Source organism: Elephas maximus, chromosome 12 (genome assembly GCF_024166365.1).
Source record: "Elephas maximus indicus isolate mEleMax1 chromosome 12, mEleMax1 primary haplotype, whole genome shotgun sequence".
Lineage (NCBI taxonomy): Eukaryota > Metazoa > Chordata > Mammalia > Proboscidea > Elephantidae > Elephas > Elephas maximus.
The window spans coordinates 101,656,370-101,670,562 of record NC_064830.1 but is presented as its reverse complement, the minus strand read 5'-3'; the positions used below and the strand labels follow the sequence as shown (position 1 = coordinate 101,670,562).

The 14,193-nt window shown below is 40.4% G+C and overlaps 1 protein-coding gene across 2 annotated transcripts in view; it reads right to left on the bottom strand.

The window, feature by feature from the left end:
* Positions 1–14,193, bottom strand: part of LMTK2 (lemur tyrosine kinase 2) — a 118,588-nt gene that overhangs the window by 29,142 nt on the left and 75,253 nt on the right. For both annotated transcript variants that reach the window (XM_049904401.1, XM_049904402.1), the window contains exons 7-9: positions 13,113–13,246; positions 2,879–2,963; positions 1,228–1,349 (exon numbers count right to left, since the gene is read on the bottom strand). In XM_049904401.1, the coding sequence (XP_049760358.1) occupies positions 1,228–1,349; positions 2,879–2,963; positions 13,113–13,246 (341 nt within the window). The remainder of the gene's footprint in view (positions 1–1,227; positions 1,350–2,878; positions 2,964–13,112; positions 13,247–14,193) is intronic.

Genomic DNA, 14,193 nt, shown 5'->3' with positions numbered 1-14,193 from the left:
ATTCCAAGCAGAAAATCTTAAGAAATCCATACCTATACACATCACAGGGAAACTACAATAAATGAAAGACAAAGAAAAGATTTTAAAAGCAGCCAGACAGAAAAAGTCACATTACCTTCAAAGAGCTTAGGTAGACTTACAGCTGACTTCTCAATAGCAACAATGGAAGCCAGAAGACAGCAGAATGATATCTTCCATAAGCTGAGAGAAAATAACTGTCATCAAGTGAAAATATATTTCAAGAATGAGGACAAAATAAATGTATGGTCAGACCTACAAAAAACTGAGTTTGTTACTAGCAGACCTTCACTAAAGGAAATTCTGAAGGACATAACTTCAGGCAAAAGGACAGTGATCCCAGATGGAAGGCCTGAGATTTAAAAAAAAAAAAAAAAGGAAGAGTAAAGTGATTTGAATATGTAGATAAATTTAAACAAATATTGATGGTTTAAAAAAAATTAATGTCTATAGGGTTATAGAAAAAATTAAAATACCCAACAATGACATAAAAGTTGTGTGTGTATGCGTGTGGTGCATAGTTAAACAGTTAGAGTTACAGTATTCCGAGGCCTTTGCATTATTGAGAAAGAGGGTAAAGATAAAGATTAACATTAGACTTAGGTAAGTGAAGTATCCATGTTATAATTTCTAGGGTAACCAATAAAAATATACAAACTTCCAAAGTAACAGAGGAAAAAACAGCATTTAAAAATCAATCCAAAAGAAGGCAAGAAGAGAAAAACAGAAAAAGCAGGACAAAAGCACAAAATAAGATAGTAAATATAAATTAAGAAAGCTATAATAGAAATTGTTAGTCAAAGATTTAGACACAACTCAACTTCCATTAAATTGACCACTTATAAATAACAGTACTACACAGTAGTCCAAACCCCCTTATGCTTTTTCATTCATCTCAATAAATATTTATTAAACATCTACTATAAGCAGGGCCTGTGCTAGACACAGAAGATAAAACAAGACTTGGTTCCTGCTGTTACGGAGCTTATCACTGTCAAATGGGTAAGAGAGGCAGTATTCCAAACGTTACTTCTATAATTGCAATTGTGATCACTACAGTCATACTAATGAATTATGTTTTTCACACCATTGGGCACTCTTTTGTTCCTACATCTTATACGATTACTTTCCATTAAGAAAGTACTCAAGGAGAGAGAAGTTAGGACTTTGCTAAACAAAAGTCTAGTAAAACAGTAAGCATATACATACCAGATATTACTGTATTTAGTTTGCTCTGCAGTTAGTAATCTGTCCTGAAAGCTCGTAACTAATTCTGGAGCAGTCCACCGCAGAGGAAAAACTTTTTTATCATCGGTTTCGATATAATCCTCCTGTTTTATTAAAAAGCATACAGAATTTTGAGCAGAATTATACTTTTCACCAGCACAGTGATTTAATTCTATGTTATTCTCAGAATGGAAACCCTGGTGGTGTAGTGGTTAAGTGCTACAGCTGCTAACCAAATGGCTGGCAGTTCGAATCCGCCAGGGGCTACTTGGAAACTCTATGGGACAGTTCTACTCTGTCCTATAGGGTCGCTATGAGTCGGAATCGACTCGATGGCACTGGGTTTGGTTTTTGGGTTATTCTCAGAATACACACACCCACCCGAAAAGACGTATCAGGAAAAAAAAAAAAAGTGGGCATGAAGAGAGGCTTTCTGGGCAGAAGGTGGGTAAAGAGGTTCTCCGAAGCGTCCTGGCTCCAACGGCTGGTCTCTGAGCCATGATCGCTCACTAAGTCACCTTCCTGGAAAGTGAAGGTACGTCATGTCTCATGCACAGAACACAGACTCTGGGCAACACATCTTTCAAAAAAATACTGGCCTTTATGTACTGAACAGGGAAGCGATGGTGCCATGTATGAATAAGAGGGCAGAGTGTAGAATCTGACAGACTTGGGTTTAAGTTCTCACTCTACCACTTACCACGCATGTGACTCCAGGCAGGCAACAAATATGCCAAGCCTTTTTCCTTATCTGTAAAATGAGGGTTATACAACGTCTGCCTACCTTTGTGATGAGGATTAAAGGAGGTAACGTCGGCAAGGACTTCATAGTGCTTGGTACATAGTGAGTGCTCTAGACACTAGAGCTATTATGTAGACAAATAACCAGCTCGTATTTGCACATTATGTTTTAGTTACAAAGCACTTTGAAAACAGTATCCCATTTGGTCCTCGGGACAACCTTACATAAGACAGACGAGATATTATCCTAGTGTTGCTGCTCAGAAAATGGAGGCCAAGTGGCTTACCCAAAGTCTTCTTACTAGGCGAAGCCAAGACAATAGCTTTCTTTCAGCTGGGAGACACACACACACACACACAGAGACACAGAGAGACACAGAGACACACACACACAGAAACACAGACACACACCAAAATCTCATGGATTTCTTCACTTTTGGGGGTAGGCAGGATATACTTCAGAGTTTAAAAACCTAAATCCCAAACTTACTGAATTTGAGCCAAACTCTTACTGAGCATGTGATGGAGAAATATTTACATGACACGATATTTTAATCCTATAGGTAATAATAGTTACTGCCCACGTGTTCTTACTAGAGTGTACTGTGCACCTTCAGAGTCTATCAATTACACCGTGCGTAAGTCTTTTTAGACAAAGCATTTGGAACGCTGTCACAGAGCCCCAGGCACATAGCCACTGACCTGACAAACCACACATCAGAAACCGGCACTACCATTAGACCAACTGGTACAAACCCCTCTCCAAAAAAAGCACCACAGTCAAGAGTCTTACCCTTCTCTTCCAAAAATGGAGTGGTATTTCCACATCACAACATCATGACCAGGAAATTAAATCAGATGGAGGAGATCACACGTAAAGCTTTTGGCTTACCTTGTACCTGCTGAATCCGATTCCGTAATCTCCCACTTTTACATTTAAGTCAGAGGTAAGAAAACAATTCCGCAGGGCTAAGTCACTGCAAACAGAGAGAGTGAAGTGAATACAAGAACAAAGGGAATCCACAACCAGACTAACATTACCTGAAACTGCCATGGAAAAAGACTCTCTCTAGTAATCAGTATATTGAGTTCTTTGCTTAAAAATTAAGGTTACAAAATTGTTTTTCAAAGAAAAGCATCATATATTATACTCCAATTAAACAGCTAGAATATTTGTTTATGATAACCTGCATTACCTGAGTAATAGTCTAATAGCAGTCTGTTCATCGTAAGATTAATAAAGTTATGACTTTACACACCCAAAAATATTCTACCTCATTAAAATATTTATTTTCTCCCCCTCTTTTTTCCAAGACAAACTTTATAATCGGGCCCTTCCCACATTACTCTCATCTCTTCCAAATGCTACCTTTCCACAAGGGAGGAAAAAAGCCTATTTTCAAGACTGACTTCAAACAATTTACTCATATAAATTTGAGAATAAATTAAGCTTCAAAAATATGTAATGTGACAAATAAGAACTATTTTTTCTAAAAACCAAAACCCACTGCTGTCAAGCTGATTCTGACTCACAGGCACCCCACAGGACAGAGCAGGGTTTCCTCAGAGGGGCCAGTGGATTCGAACCGCCGACCTTTTGGTTAGTAGCTGCAGCTCCTAACCACTGTGCCACTAGGGATCCTTTTTTCTAAAGGAACTTCCAATATAGATAATGGAATAAATTTTCTGGATTTTGGGTTTAGTCCTTATAATCTCCTCAATCATCAATAAAAAGAGCCACTAAATTAAAATAGAAAAGAATAATTTATGATTTTAAACCACAAATAAGTTATCAAAAACTGAGTTTCTCTAGCTCAAAATTTTAAATGCTTATCTTTATATGGCTGTAAACCAAAAACTTAAACTAATTATTAAATTCTTATTTTCAAGGACTTTAATTTTTAAAGCTCACACTGAAATAATGAAGATAATGGTAGCAGCCCCTAACCCTGATATAATGCTTATAATGAGGTATCTCTATTTTATAGATGAGAAAACTAAGGCAGAGAGAGTTTAAGTGGCAGGTTTTTCCAAGTCTCAGAATCCTAAATATTAGGAATATTTAAATATTTAAGAACCCTAAATATCAGTACTTTGAATGTTCTCTACTGGTTTCAACAGTTGAAACATATAAGAACATATACAAGAATTACAGCCATGCCTATAGTTCACTGTTGTGAAAAGCTGGGCTTCCTAGCCAGTGGTGTTTTTCAAGGAGAGACCACTGTAACCAAATGGTCAGTTGTGCTGAATAACAGCTCTGAGATAATAGCTTCAGTTCCTTAAATTTACCGCTGAACACGAAACCAATGATGACAGAGCTTACTGCATACCCAGGTAGAGCCAGGCTGCCAGGGCCAAACGTCTGCACGGACAGCTTGGTACAGACCAACGTTGATGCAGCTACGTAACAGTGGCTAATGTTTACTATGCATGTCATGTATGAGCTCATACGATCTCCACAACAACCCTATGAGATGGGCGCTATTACTGTCCCCATTTATACATAAGAAAACTGAAGCATAGAGAATTGAAGTGACTTTGCTAGCAAGTTACTCTTCAGTAGTATTTGAATTATTTTGCTGAACTATCAATGACGACTAACAATTAACAATCTCAGCAAACTGTACCTTGCGTACAGTTCGTCCTCAATACACACGTGCTGACTTGCATCTCAAGTTAGTTACGTTCTCTTTCTCTCTCTCTGTGTTCACAGGGGGGATTTTCACGGTGCTCCATCCAGGCCTGTGCCAGTATCTGGGAGAAACCTTGGGACATCCGACTCCATTCTCACAGATGATATAGAAATTTCTAATCTTAACAGAATTGGTCCTTACTGGAAGGGAGGGAGAGAGGCAGGGAGGAGTAACCTGCCACTGGAGGGCAGAAAAGGGAAAACGCTTCAAGTCAGGCACTTTTACCCACTGTACCAACAGCTACAACTGGGGCAGTGTTGAGAGTTTTCCCAAGACAGTAGTGCGCACCCTTAACAAGCATTTCTAGGGTCTCTATAAACCTCCCCAACCGCTCCCTCCTAAGACCAGGCTGAGAAGCTGGATGCTGGCACTCAGCAGACCGGGGCCACAGCCTACAGCTGGCCGGAGCTCTATCCAGCACAGTCACTCCACCCCTGGCCCTCAAGGCCAACTCAGAGCACTTGGTACCTTCCACTCAGGCCCATTTAAGCAACTCCTGGGCAACAAGGGTACTGCCCTGCTTCTCCCTCCCTCCTCTTCTCCATGGCTCTCTCCTTACTGATGTTCAGTGTTTAAGTCTACAGAAATATCAAATGTGATGGTTAGATACAAAGATGGAAAATTCTATGTGCAGAAGGCCTTTGGCTCTCATTATAAAAAACATTATATAGAGTTCTAATACAATCCTGGAGCCCTGGTTGCATAGTGGTTAAGAGGTCGGCAGTTCAAATCTCCCAGCTGCTTCTTGGAAGCCCTATGGGAGAGTACTACTGTGTCCTATAGGGTTGCTATGAGTCAGAACCAAATTGATAGCACCTAACAGCAATGATACAATCCCACTGATAATCTCAGGGAAAGTAGGAATGCTTCTCATTACCTGCAAGTGAGAGGTAATGAGGCAGAAAACAATGGTACAATTGGGGAAATTTCTTACAAGCCTGCTCCACACCTCTACCCCAAACACTGCAAGTCACCACAGTCCAGTGGGAGAAGTACTGGATGAAGTCAGAAGACCTGCAAATCAGTCTTAGCTCCACTACTCAGGAACTGTGTGACTTCTGCGCAAGTCACTCAACAGATCAGAGCCTCAGTTTCCTCACACACAAAAAAAATGCCCCTGTCATGGCTAACTCACGGGGAGTTAGAAGGATAAAATGAAAATACAACATGAAATGTTTTAGAAACATGAAAGTGTCATACAGATTCAAGGTAATGATACCATTCAGTTCAAAATTGGTAAAAATACTCTTTTAAAGCCCAACACCATGCAAATCTAAAGATCAAAACAACACAAAGGTTTAAGTAACTTCTTAACAACAGCAGTGACTCCTGACGTCAATGGCCCGTTTGGGTCAGGAAACACAAACACATGCCCAGTATATTCTCTCAAGCTGAAAAACAGGTCTAGTGATGAGGCTGCCAAGGGACACGAGCCCTGAAAAGTGCCCTGGCCAGTCACCACACGCTGTCAGTGCCCTCTGTCTATGCAGCTGTCAGCGACTTCACAGGACTCCAGGCCAGTGGATGGTGCTAATGGACACAAGGAGGTAGGAGGCTGCACTTCTAGCAACTGTCACTCTAGGTTCTGAGGGAGCCATCTCTAATTGCTCCGAACTCATGCCAGAACGTAGTCCACCCAGCGTTGGAAGGAAAACAGCTCAATGAAAACAGCTCCATGTGGCTGAGGCCATTTTCAACATGATCCATACCTGTGTATGTTGGCACACGGTTCTACTCTGCACACATGGGATTGCCATGAATTGGAATTGACTCGATGCCAACTAACAACAAGAACAGTTTATGTTAACTACCTATGCTTCCCAGAGTAACCTGAGTTTCTGATAAAAAGAGCCACAAACAGGAAGCAAAGTAACATTTACTGAACAGTCTTCCAGGAGCTTGGCGAACACTATCTTACTAATCTTTACAACAGCCCTTCGGGGTAAAAATTATCCCATTTTTCAGAAGAACGGGGCTCAGAAGGATTAAGTCACATGGTTTACATTGGTAAAGCTAATAAGTGAATTATCTCTCTGCTCATCACACCATGCTGCCTTGGCAGCCACGAAGGTTTTTTTTTTTAAAAAAAAGAAATCACTACCGGGGCTCTGAAGAGACTCCACCACTTATCCCTCTAAGATGGGACATTGTGTAAAGAGGTACAAGTAGATTACATCAAGAGGATTCTGATAAGGCACAAAGCGGCAACTGAGGTTTTGACAGCTTTTGCCCAGAGTGCGCAGTGCTGGACAATGTGGACGTTCTGACTGGCCAGAGAGGGCAGACTTCACTCAGCAACTGGGCATTCGACCCCTCGAGACTTCCAGAAGAGGGCTCCTCTGGCCTAGAAATAGTGGAATCTCTGTCTGGTTTCTGATTTTAATTGAAAAGCCTTTATTACTTTGCCACTTGGAATGATATCTCCTGAGTTTTTGTAAACAGTCTTTATCTTACTGAAATTGTTTCCTTTCTTTCCTATCAGAAATTTAAATATGAAATGTAAACACAAAACCTGAAACGTTTCAGCAATTACTGACATAGTGCTTTTTTCTCTTTTATTAATATAATGAATTACGTGAACATAGACTGCTGAAAACCTACCCCTACGTTCCTAGAATAAGTCTTCACTTGCTTTTTTCACACACTGCTGGAGGTAATTGGCTGATATTTGCGTTTATATTCATTAACTGTAATAGTCTATAGTTTTCTTTTTTATACCATCTTTTGCTATTGAAGTTACGTTGGCTTCATAAAACGAGGAACAGGAGTTCCCATTTTTTTTATGGTCTGAATAGCCCCAGTACATTGGAATCACCTGTTTCTACAAAGAGCAGATGGAAATCAAGCATGAACCCGCCGGACTAGTGCCGCTTTAACAGAAGCTCTTCAATTACCTTTTCAATCTCTTCTAGGTACCTGGCGTATTACAGTTTTCCATTTCTTCTTGGATTTAAACTACTTTTATATTGGTTCCTTTCCCCTGCCACCTTCCTCATTTCTGTGTGAAATACATCACAGGAGATACAGAAGAAAAGAAGACCCTAGCCCTGCGTTCGACAAATTTCCATCTAGGAGTGGGCGATAAAAAATACTCAAGGATAGCCACCACATATAAATTCCGGTTTGCTTTTCTTGTCAGTAGTGTCTTCTCTTTCCAAACCATCCTAAACTATACTGCAAAAGTGACTACAAACAAAACACAACATATTTCTACTGGAAAACATGAGGCTGAAGTGGAGTATGTCAGACACAAAAGGACAAATATGATCTGATCCCACTTATCTATCTAGGCAAACGACCAGAGACAGAAAATCGTCTAGTGGTTAGGGGGAGATGGGGAAGGGGTCCTGAGCTTCTGTCTGCCTGATGAAAAACTTCTGGAAATACCGGTGATGGTTGCACAACACAGTGAATGCAATTAATGCCACTGAGAGGTACACTCAAAAATGGTAAAAATGGCAAATTTTCTGTTATACAGCGAAACCTGGGAGCCAGAACTCAACGGAACTGCCTCGTTTTTCCGGGTCTCAAAAGTTTTCCGCTTTTGACAAGGTGTAGTCTTAGCACTTTTCTAACACTCATTTTAGTGGAAAATATTTTAGTTTTCCTTCTCTGATAGGTTTTCACTTTACACAGGTTCCAGCTTTTGCAAGTTATACTGTATATATTTTAACCACAAAGAAATTAAAAAAAAAAAAAAAAAAAAAGTCACGCTGTTCTGTTATGTCATCCTACTGCCTATATAATAGTCTGAACGGCTTATTAAACACTCAAGGCCGCTATAATTTGGTTTCAAGCTACTTCTTATCTTCCACTATTTCCCTCCTGTTCTGGTTAAATTAGGCTATGATATTTCCTTAAAATCCCTCTCCCTTTTTCTCACCCACCACACACACCTTCTAGCTAGTCCCTTCTTCTCCAGCCAGGTCCTGATTGCCTCCATTCTCCATCTTATCTTCAAGGATAGCTAAAACGCTACCTCCTTCAGAAAATCTACCTTGATTCCCACCAGACAAAAGTAACTTTGTCTCCTGGTGTTTGTACCTCAAACGATGGCACTTTTTAAGACACAACAGTACAATAAGGATGGTAAGAGCCCAGGCACCAGAGTCTGACGGCCTGGGCTCAAACTGTTCAGCCAACTTAGTGGCTTAGACAGACAAAGCACTCACCACTCTGAGCAGTAGTATCCTCCCTCTTTAAAATGGGATTAATAATAGCACCTGCATCATGGCTCACAAAATTGTCCTGAAGATTAAATACCTCTACATAGAATGTTTTACAAATGCTCAGAACATAATATCTATGTGTATTCTAACTCTCCTGCTGGACTGTTAGTAAGTAGGAAGTGCATATTTTGCTTTGATTTTAAATATATGTCAATATCCCTCACATTGTTGGCATAGGACCTGGCAACATTTTGTTCTCTTGTACATGGGGTCCGATACTCGGTATCAACTAACAACAACAACATACCCCTCACTTTAGCACTGAACATTGCATATGGTAGAAGTTCAGTGAATATTTCCTGAATCAATGAATTTTACACTGTCTTTAACTTAATATTGAAACAAATCCAAAAAAGCAAGAAAATTAAAAAGCTAAAAGACAAGGCCCAGCTTCATTAACATTTATTTCTCCTGCTTCTCCTTCCTCACCTGCTTGTTACCAGACACTATACTAGGAGCTTTAGGGTTTCCTTTAATCCTGACTTCAGTTTTAAGAATTCACCACCATTTTTCTAGTGAAGAGCCTGGGGCCAGGTTTGTGGGACTGTTCATTCTTTTGTGTCGCCTACACTTAGTCCTATAGGCTTCAAATTCAAGTCTGATTCAAAGCCTATTTAATGAAAGTCTTTTGTTTTTAATCATGAAATCAAGACGATGTTAGATTTGTAGTTTGCTTTTTTTTTTTCCCTATTTAATACCACTATCTGCCAGGGACTAGCTGTGGCTTTGATTTACCATAAACGATCAAATGAATTAAAGCAAAGTCATAGTTATTACCACATGTAATTTTTTTTTCGAGACCAACATTTAAAATAGTTAGCATTAGAAGGAATTCTGAAAAGGTATATTCTAAAGAGTACACACACAAAAATGAAGGAAAACCCCTAATAATTCACTCTCAAGGAAACACTGAAACTGAAGTTGCAGGAAAGCTGATTAGTGACCTCACTTTCTAAGCTTTATCAATGTAGACACCCATAGTACAGTTTAAGGGAACAATCATGTACAATGTGACATCCACCACTAAGTGTTTATTGATTCGCTCTTATGACACTCCACACCCAGCACGGAGGGCTGGCTAAGTTAGTCACCTCAGGCTTCTCAGCAGAAAGTTAAGAGGAAGCATGGTAACTTTGTTGTTAGTTGCTGCTAAGTCAATTCTGACTTGTGTGGAGAGCAGAACTGCTCCACAGGGTTTTCAAGGCTGGGACCTTTCAGAAACAGATGGTCAGGCCTGACTTCCAAGGTACCTCTGGGTGGGTTTGAACCGCCAACCTTTTGGCTAGCAGTCGAGTTCTTAACCGTTTGCACCACCCAGGAACTCCTATGTTAACTTTAAAGAGGCTCTTCCTCTCACAGTCACTGCTCTGAGCACTGCCTCGAGGCCGATGCCACACAGGTCTCTTAGACACATGACCCGGCAGAAGAACCAGGTGGCCTGCTGGAACCTTTTTCACGGCGCTCAGCTCGGGGCCCTGGTGGCATCTCACTGGTGGGCTGAGCAGGAAGATGTGCACTCGGTGGATGGGGAGTCCCAGGCTCTCGGCCAGCACAGCGTAGGATGGCACTGTATGGCAACAAACTGGCAGCCCCTGCCGTTTACATGGCCTTCATGAAGGTCATATGTACTATTTCAGAAACACAGACTACCTGGGACCCAGGGATAGGTCTCCTCTTAAAAAATAAATAAAAATAAAATTTAAATGGGGGTACTTTACTGGATCAATTTCCAAACATAGTTGACATCTGCTGTTCTATTTTTAAGCAACACAGAGAGGCCCACTTTGAGTCTGCTGATGAATGTTCTAGCTTCCAATTTTAAAATGTGGTATATGGTATGCTCCCAACAAGAAAAAAAAATTATGCCCCAAATGGAAATTATATATAAAATATGGCTACTTAAAAAAAAAAAAGTTTTCTACATGAAACACAGCCTCATCTACTCTGAGACCAGAAGAATTAGATGGTGCCCGGCTACCACTACCAACAGTTCTAATCTGGGCCACAAGAGATGGACCCTGATAGAATGGAACCAAAATGTGGAAGAGAACCTTAAATTCCTTGAAAAAGAAAAACAAACAAACAAAAAAACAGACCCATTGCCCTAAGATACTCTTTAAACCTGGAAAGAAACTAACACCTGAGGTTATCTTGTAGCTAAATAACAAACTGGCTCAAAAAATAATGAAAGTCAACTGTAAGTACTGCGCTCCTTTTAAAAATCACCTATATAGAGCAAACAGTCAAAAATTACTTTTAAACAGATGAGAATGTAAAAGAGCAGGGAAAACAGATTAATAGAAACGGAACAACCAGAAAGGAAGTAATGAGAATGTTCACGCACTGTGACGAAGATAGCCAATGTCACTGAACAGTGTGTGTAGAAACTGTTGAATGGGAACTTAAACTGCTGTGTACACCTTCACCGATAACACAATATTACTAAGAAAAACAAACATAAAAATGGTTTCAAGTATTAACTTTTAACTTGAATTTCTGTATCTAAATAAAATCTAAACCATGTGATTTAAACTTATTACTTGTATTTCTTCTACAGTTCACAGATTCTAAATCAGGTGAAGTTTTAGCCTGAAGAAACTCGCAGGAGAATACAGACATCTTTGACAATTTCCTAAATACATGAGCAGAAATGTACTTGGGCTTTCAACACAATTCCTAGCCGTCTTTGATAACTTTATGATGCTGGTTCTGATATGATCCTCTTTTTAAATGTTCCATTCTCTAAAATTTAAAAATTCCTAAACCAGGTATATCAGGCAATAGTCATCTGTATTTTACATAATTTTAACAATAAAGATTCAAAAACTAAATACGGGGATCTCTCTATTATAAAATAAATCGCAACTTTATATTCTGAAGTTTTGTGTGGGCATTTTGCCTCAGGCCTTAAAAAATCCGTAACCTTTCAGGTTCTTTTAATAAGCATGTTATCAGAATGATCTGTCCATTACAGAAAGTCAAACAAGATAAAGACATGCATGAAAAATGTTAATCATTTACCTTCTCTCTCTCTGAAGTAAAGCTGAGAGTTTGACAGGTACTCTTCGCTTGTTCACACATACACACACCACCCCCAACAAATACAGCCAGATGTTTTCTTGTTTTTAAATAAAATGGATCCATACTATATTCTCTGCAACCTGATTTTTTAAGATATATAACGCTCCATAGACATTCCTTTAAACAACACACACAGGTGTTCCTCCTTTTCAGGTCTTTGCATTATTAAGAGTTAAAGGAGCAAATTAAGGTCAAGTAAAGAGACCTAAGAAATAATCTGTTTTAAACATAAATCTGAGCTCAAAAGGCTAGAGAAGAATAAGCAGAAATCTCCTTTTGGGATCACAAGCCATCATCTCAGATGGGACTCAAAGCCCTGTGTTGTTTTAGTTATGAATGTCACCATCGAGGTTATGAACACACACACTGTGCTCCAAAGAACTGTGGCCATTCCAGGAGGATGTGAAATCTGTGCTGTCCATCCCTGTGCTGCTCACCCCTGACCCTGACCACCTGTCACCCCGGCTACAGGTGCAGGCCTCTTCAGACCAGAGCCCTCCACTTCGGAGGAGGGCTGGCTGAAGCCACTCCTAACACTGGCCAGAAACCAACGCTAAGACCTGACAGGAAAAGAGGATGCAAGCCAATCAGACCCTCACTCTCTCCCTCTCTCAGGTGTCTGGACTGGCATGTCCTGTGAAATCCAGCCTAAAGCAAGCATTAAATACATGCGGGAACAACCTGAAGAATGCCACTGATGCTACTGAACTGTCCACGTAGAAACTGTTGGGATGGCGTATGTTTTGTTATGTATATTTTCACCACAATAAAATTATTTAAAAAAAAAAAAAGAATGCAACAAGAAAGATGTTGTGAGGTAGGCGGGGCTGCTTACTGCCAGCTCTGATTAATGTACGAGTTTTGAAATTCTGGAAATAATTTCTAAGCCTTAGGCTGGAGAACAGTTGATTAAGTCATTACTCCCGAGTGTTGATTTACGTGAAGTTCCACTCAAACCTTATTCTGGCACCAGGAGGTACAATACAGCCCTGCTTTTATAAACTGAGAATTCGCTTCACATCTGTCCTTAAGCATGTCGTACAGCCTTCTCACAACCTGAACAGCCTCTGCTGAGGGCAACGCCAGCGACGCGGAGGACAGCCCCTGACTGGATGCCTACCTGTGCAGGAAGTGAAGCTTGTGCATGGCAGCCAGCCCTGCGGCGATCTCGCACGCCATCCTCTGCAGCAACATGGTCTGCGAGTCCCCTCGCATGTGCTCATGCTCGTGGCGCAGGTAAGCTTTTAGATCACCCTGCAAAGAGAAGTACATGTTAGTGTCAAAAGTGGACAATACACGTGAGCTGGGCAATTAAACCTGTGCCTCTGTCAACAGTAATTACTACGTTTACCTATTAGAGATCACTTACGTCAGCGGTTAATAAAGACTCTCAGACCGACCAAGTTCCAAGTTCCAAGAAGTAATCCCAAATCCCATCCCAAGGTTTCAAAGGCACACAACACTATCCTTTCTGGGCCATTCTAACTAGATTAAACAGTTATTTATTTTATCTTTGTTATATAAACACATATAAAAGAAAAATAGTAAAAAAAAAAAGATAATTTCGTAATGCTGCATGTTTTAATTGCTGTTGTGGGCTGCCACTGACTCGGCCCCCGACTCAGGGTGACCCCATATATTACACAGTAGCACTACCCCATAGGGTTTTCCTGGGTAGAAGTACAGAAATCTCCGTGTAACTAAGAGATGATACAGAGAATAAAAGAAACGGTATCATTAGCTCTGCCTCTGAGGGATCCTAGGAGAAACACGGGCAGTTAACATTACATCGTGAAGGCACCACATGGCACCATCAAAGCACTGATGAGCAATGCAAGGATGAAAGAATGACAGGAAAACAGGTAGAAAAGGATGGGGAAAACAGGAGGAAAAAGCACACTTGGTGTTGGTAAAAACTGCTCAGGTCTCTGATAACTTCCCCTGGCTGTTGTTGCCCAGAGACCCCTGTCAGAAAGAACATGCCAGGAAAAGTTACAAAGTTAACAAGCCTATTTGAAGCCTAGCAGAATGAGCAGGAAAAGGAGAAAATTCCATTTAGACATCCAATACACATCAAACCTGTTGCCATCGAGTCGATTCTGACTCAGAGTGAACCAACAGGACAGAGTAGAACTGACCCATAGGATTTCCAAGGCCATAACTTTTACAGAAGCAGATCACCACATCTTTCTCCCACAGAG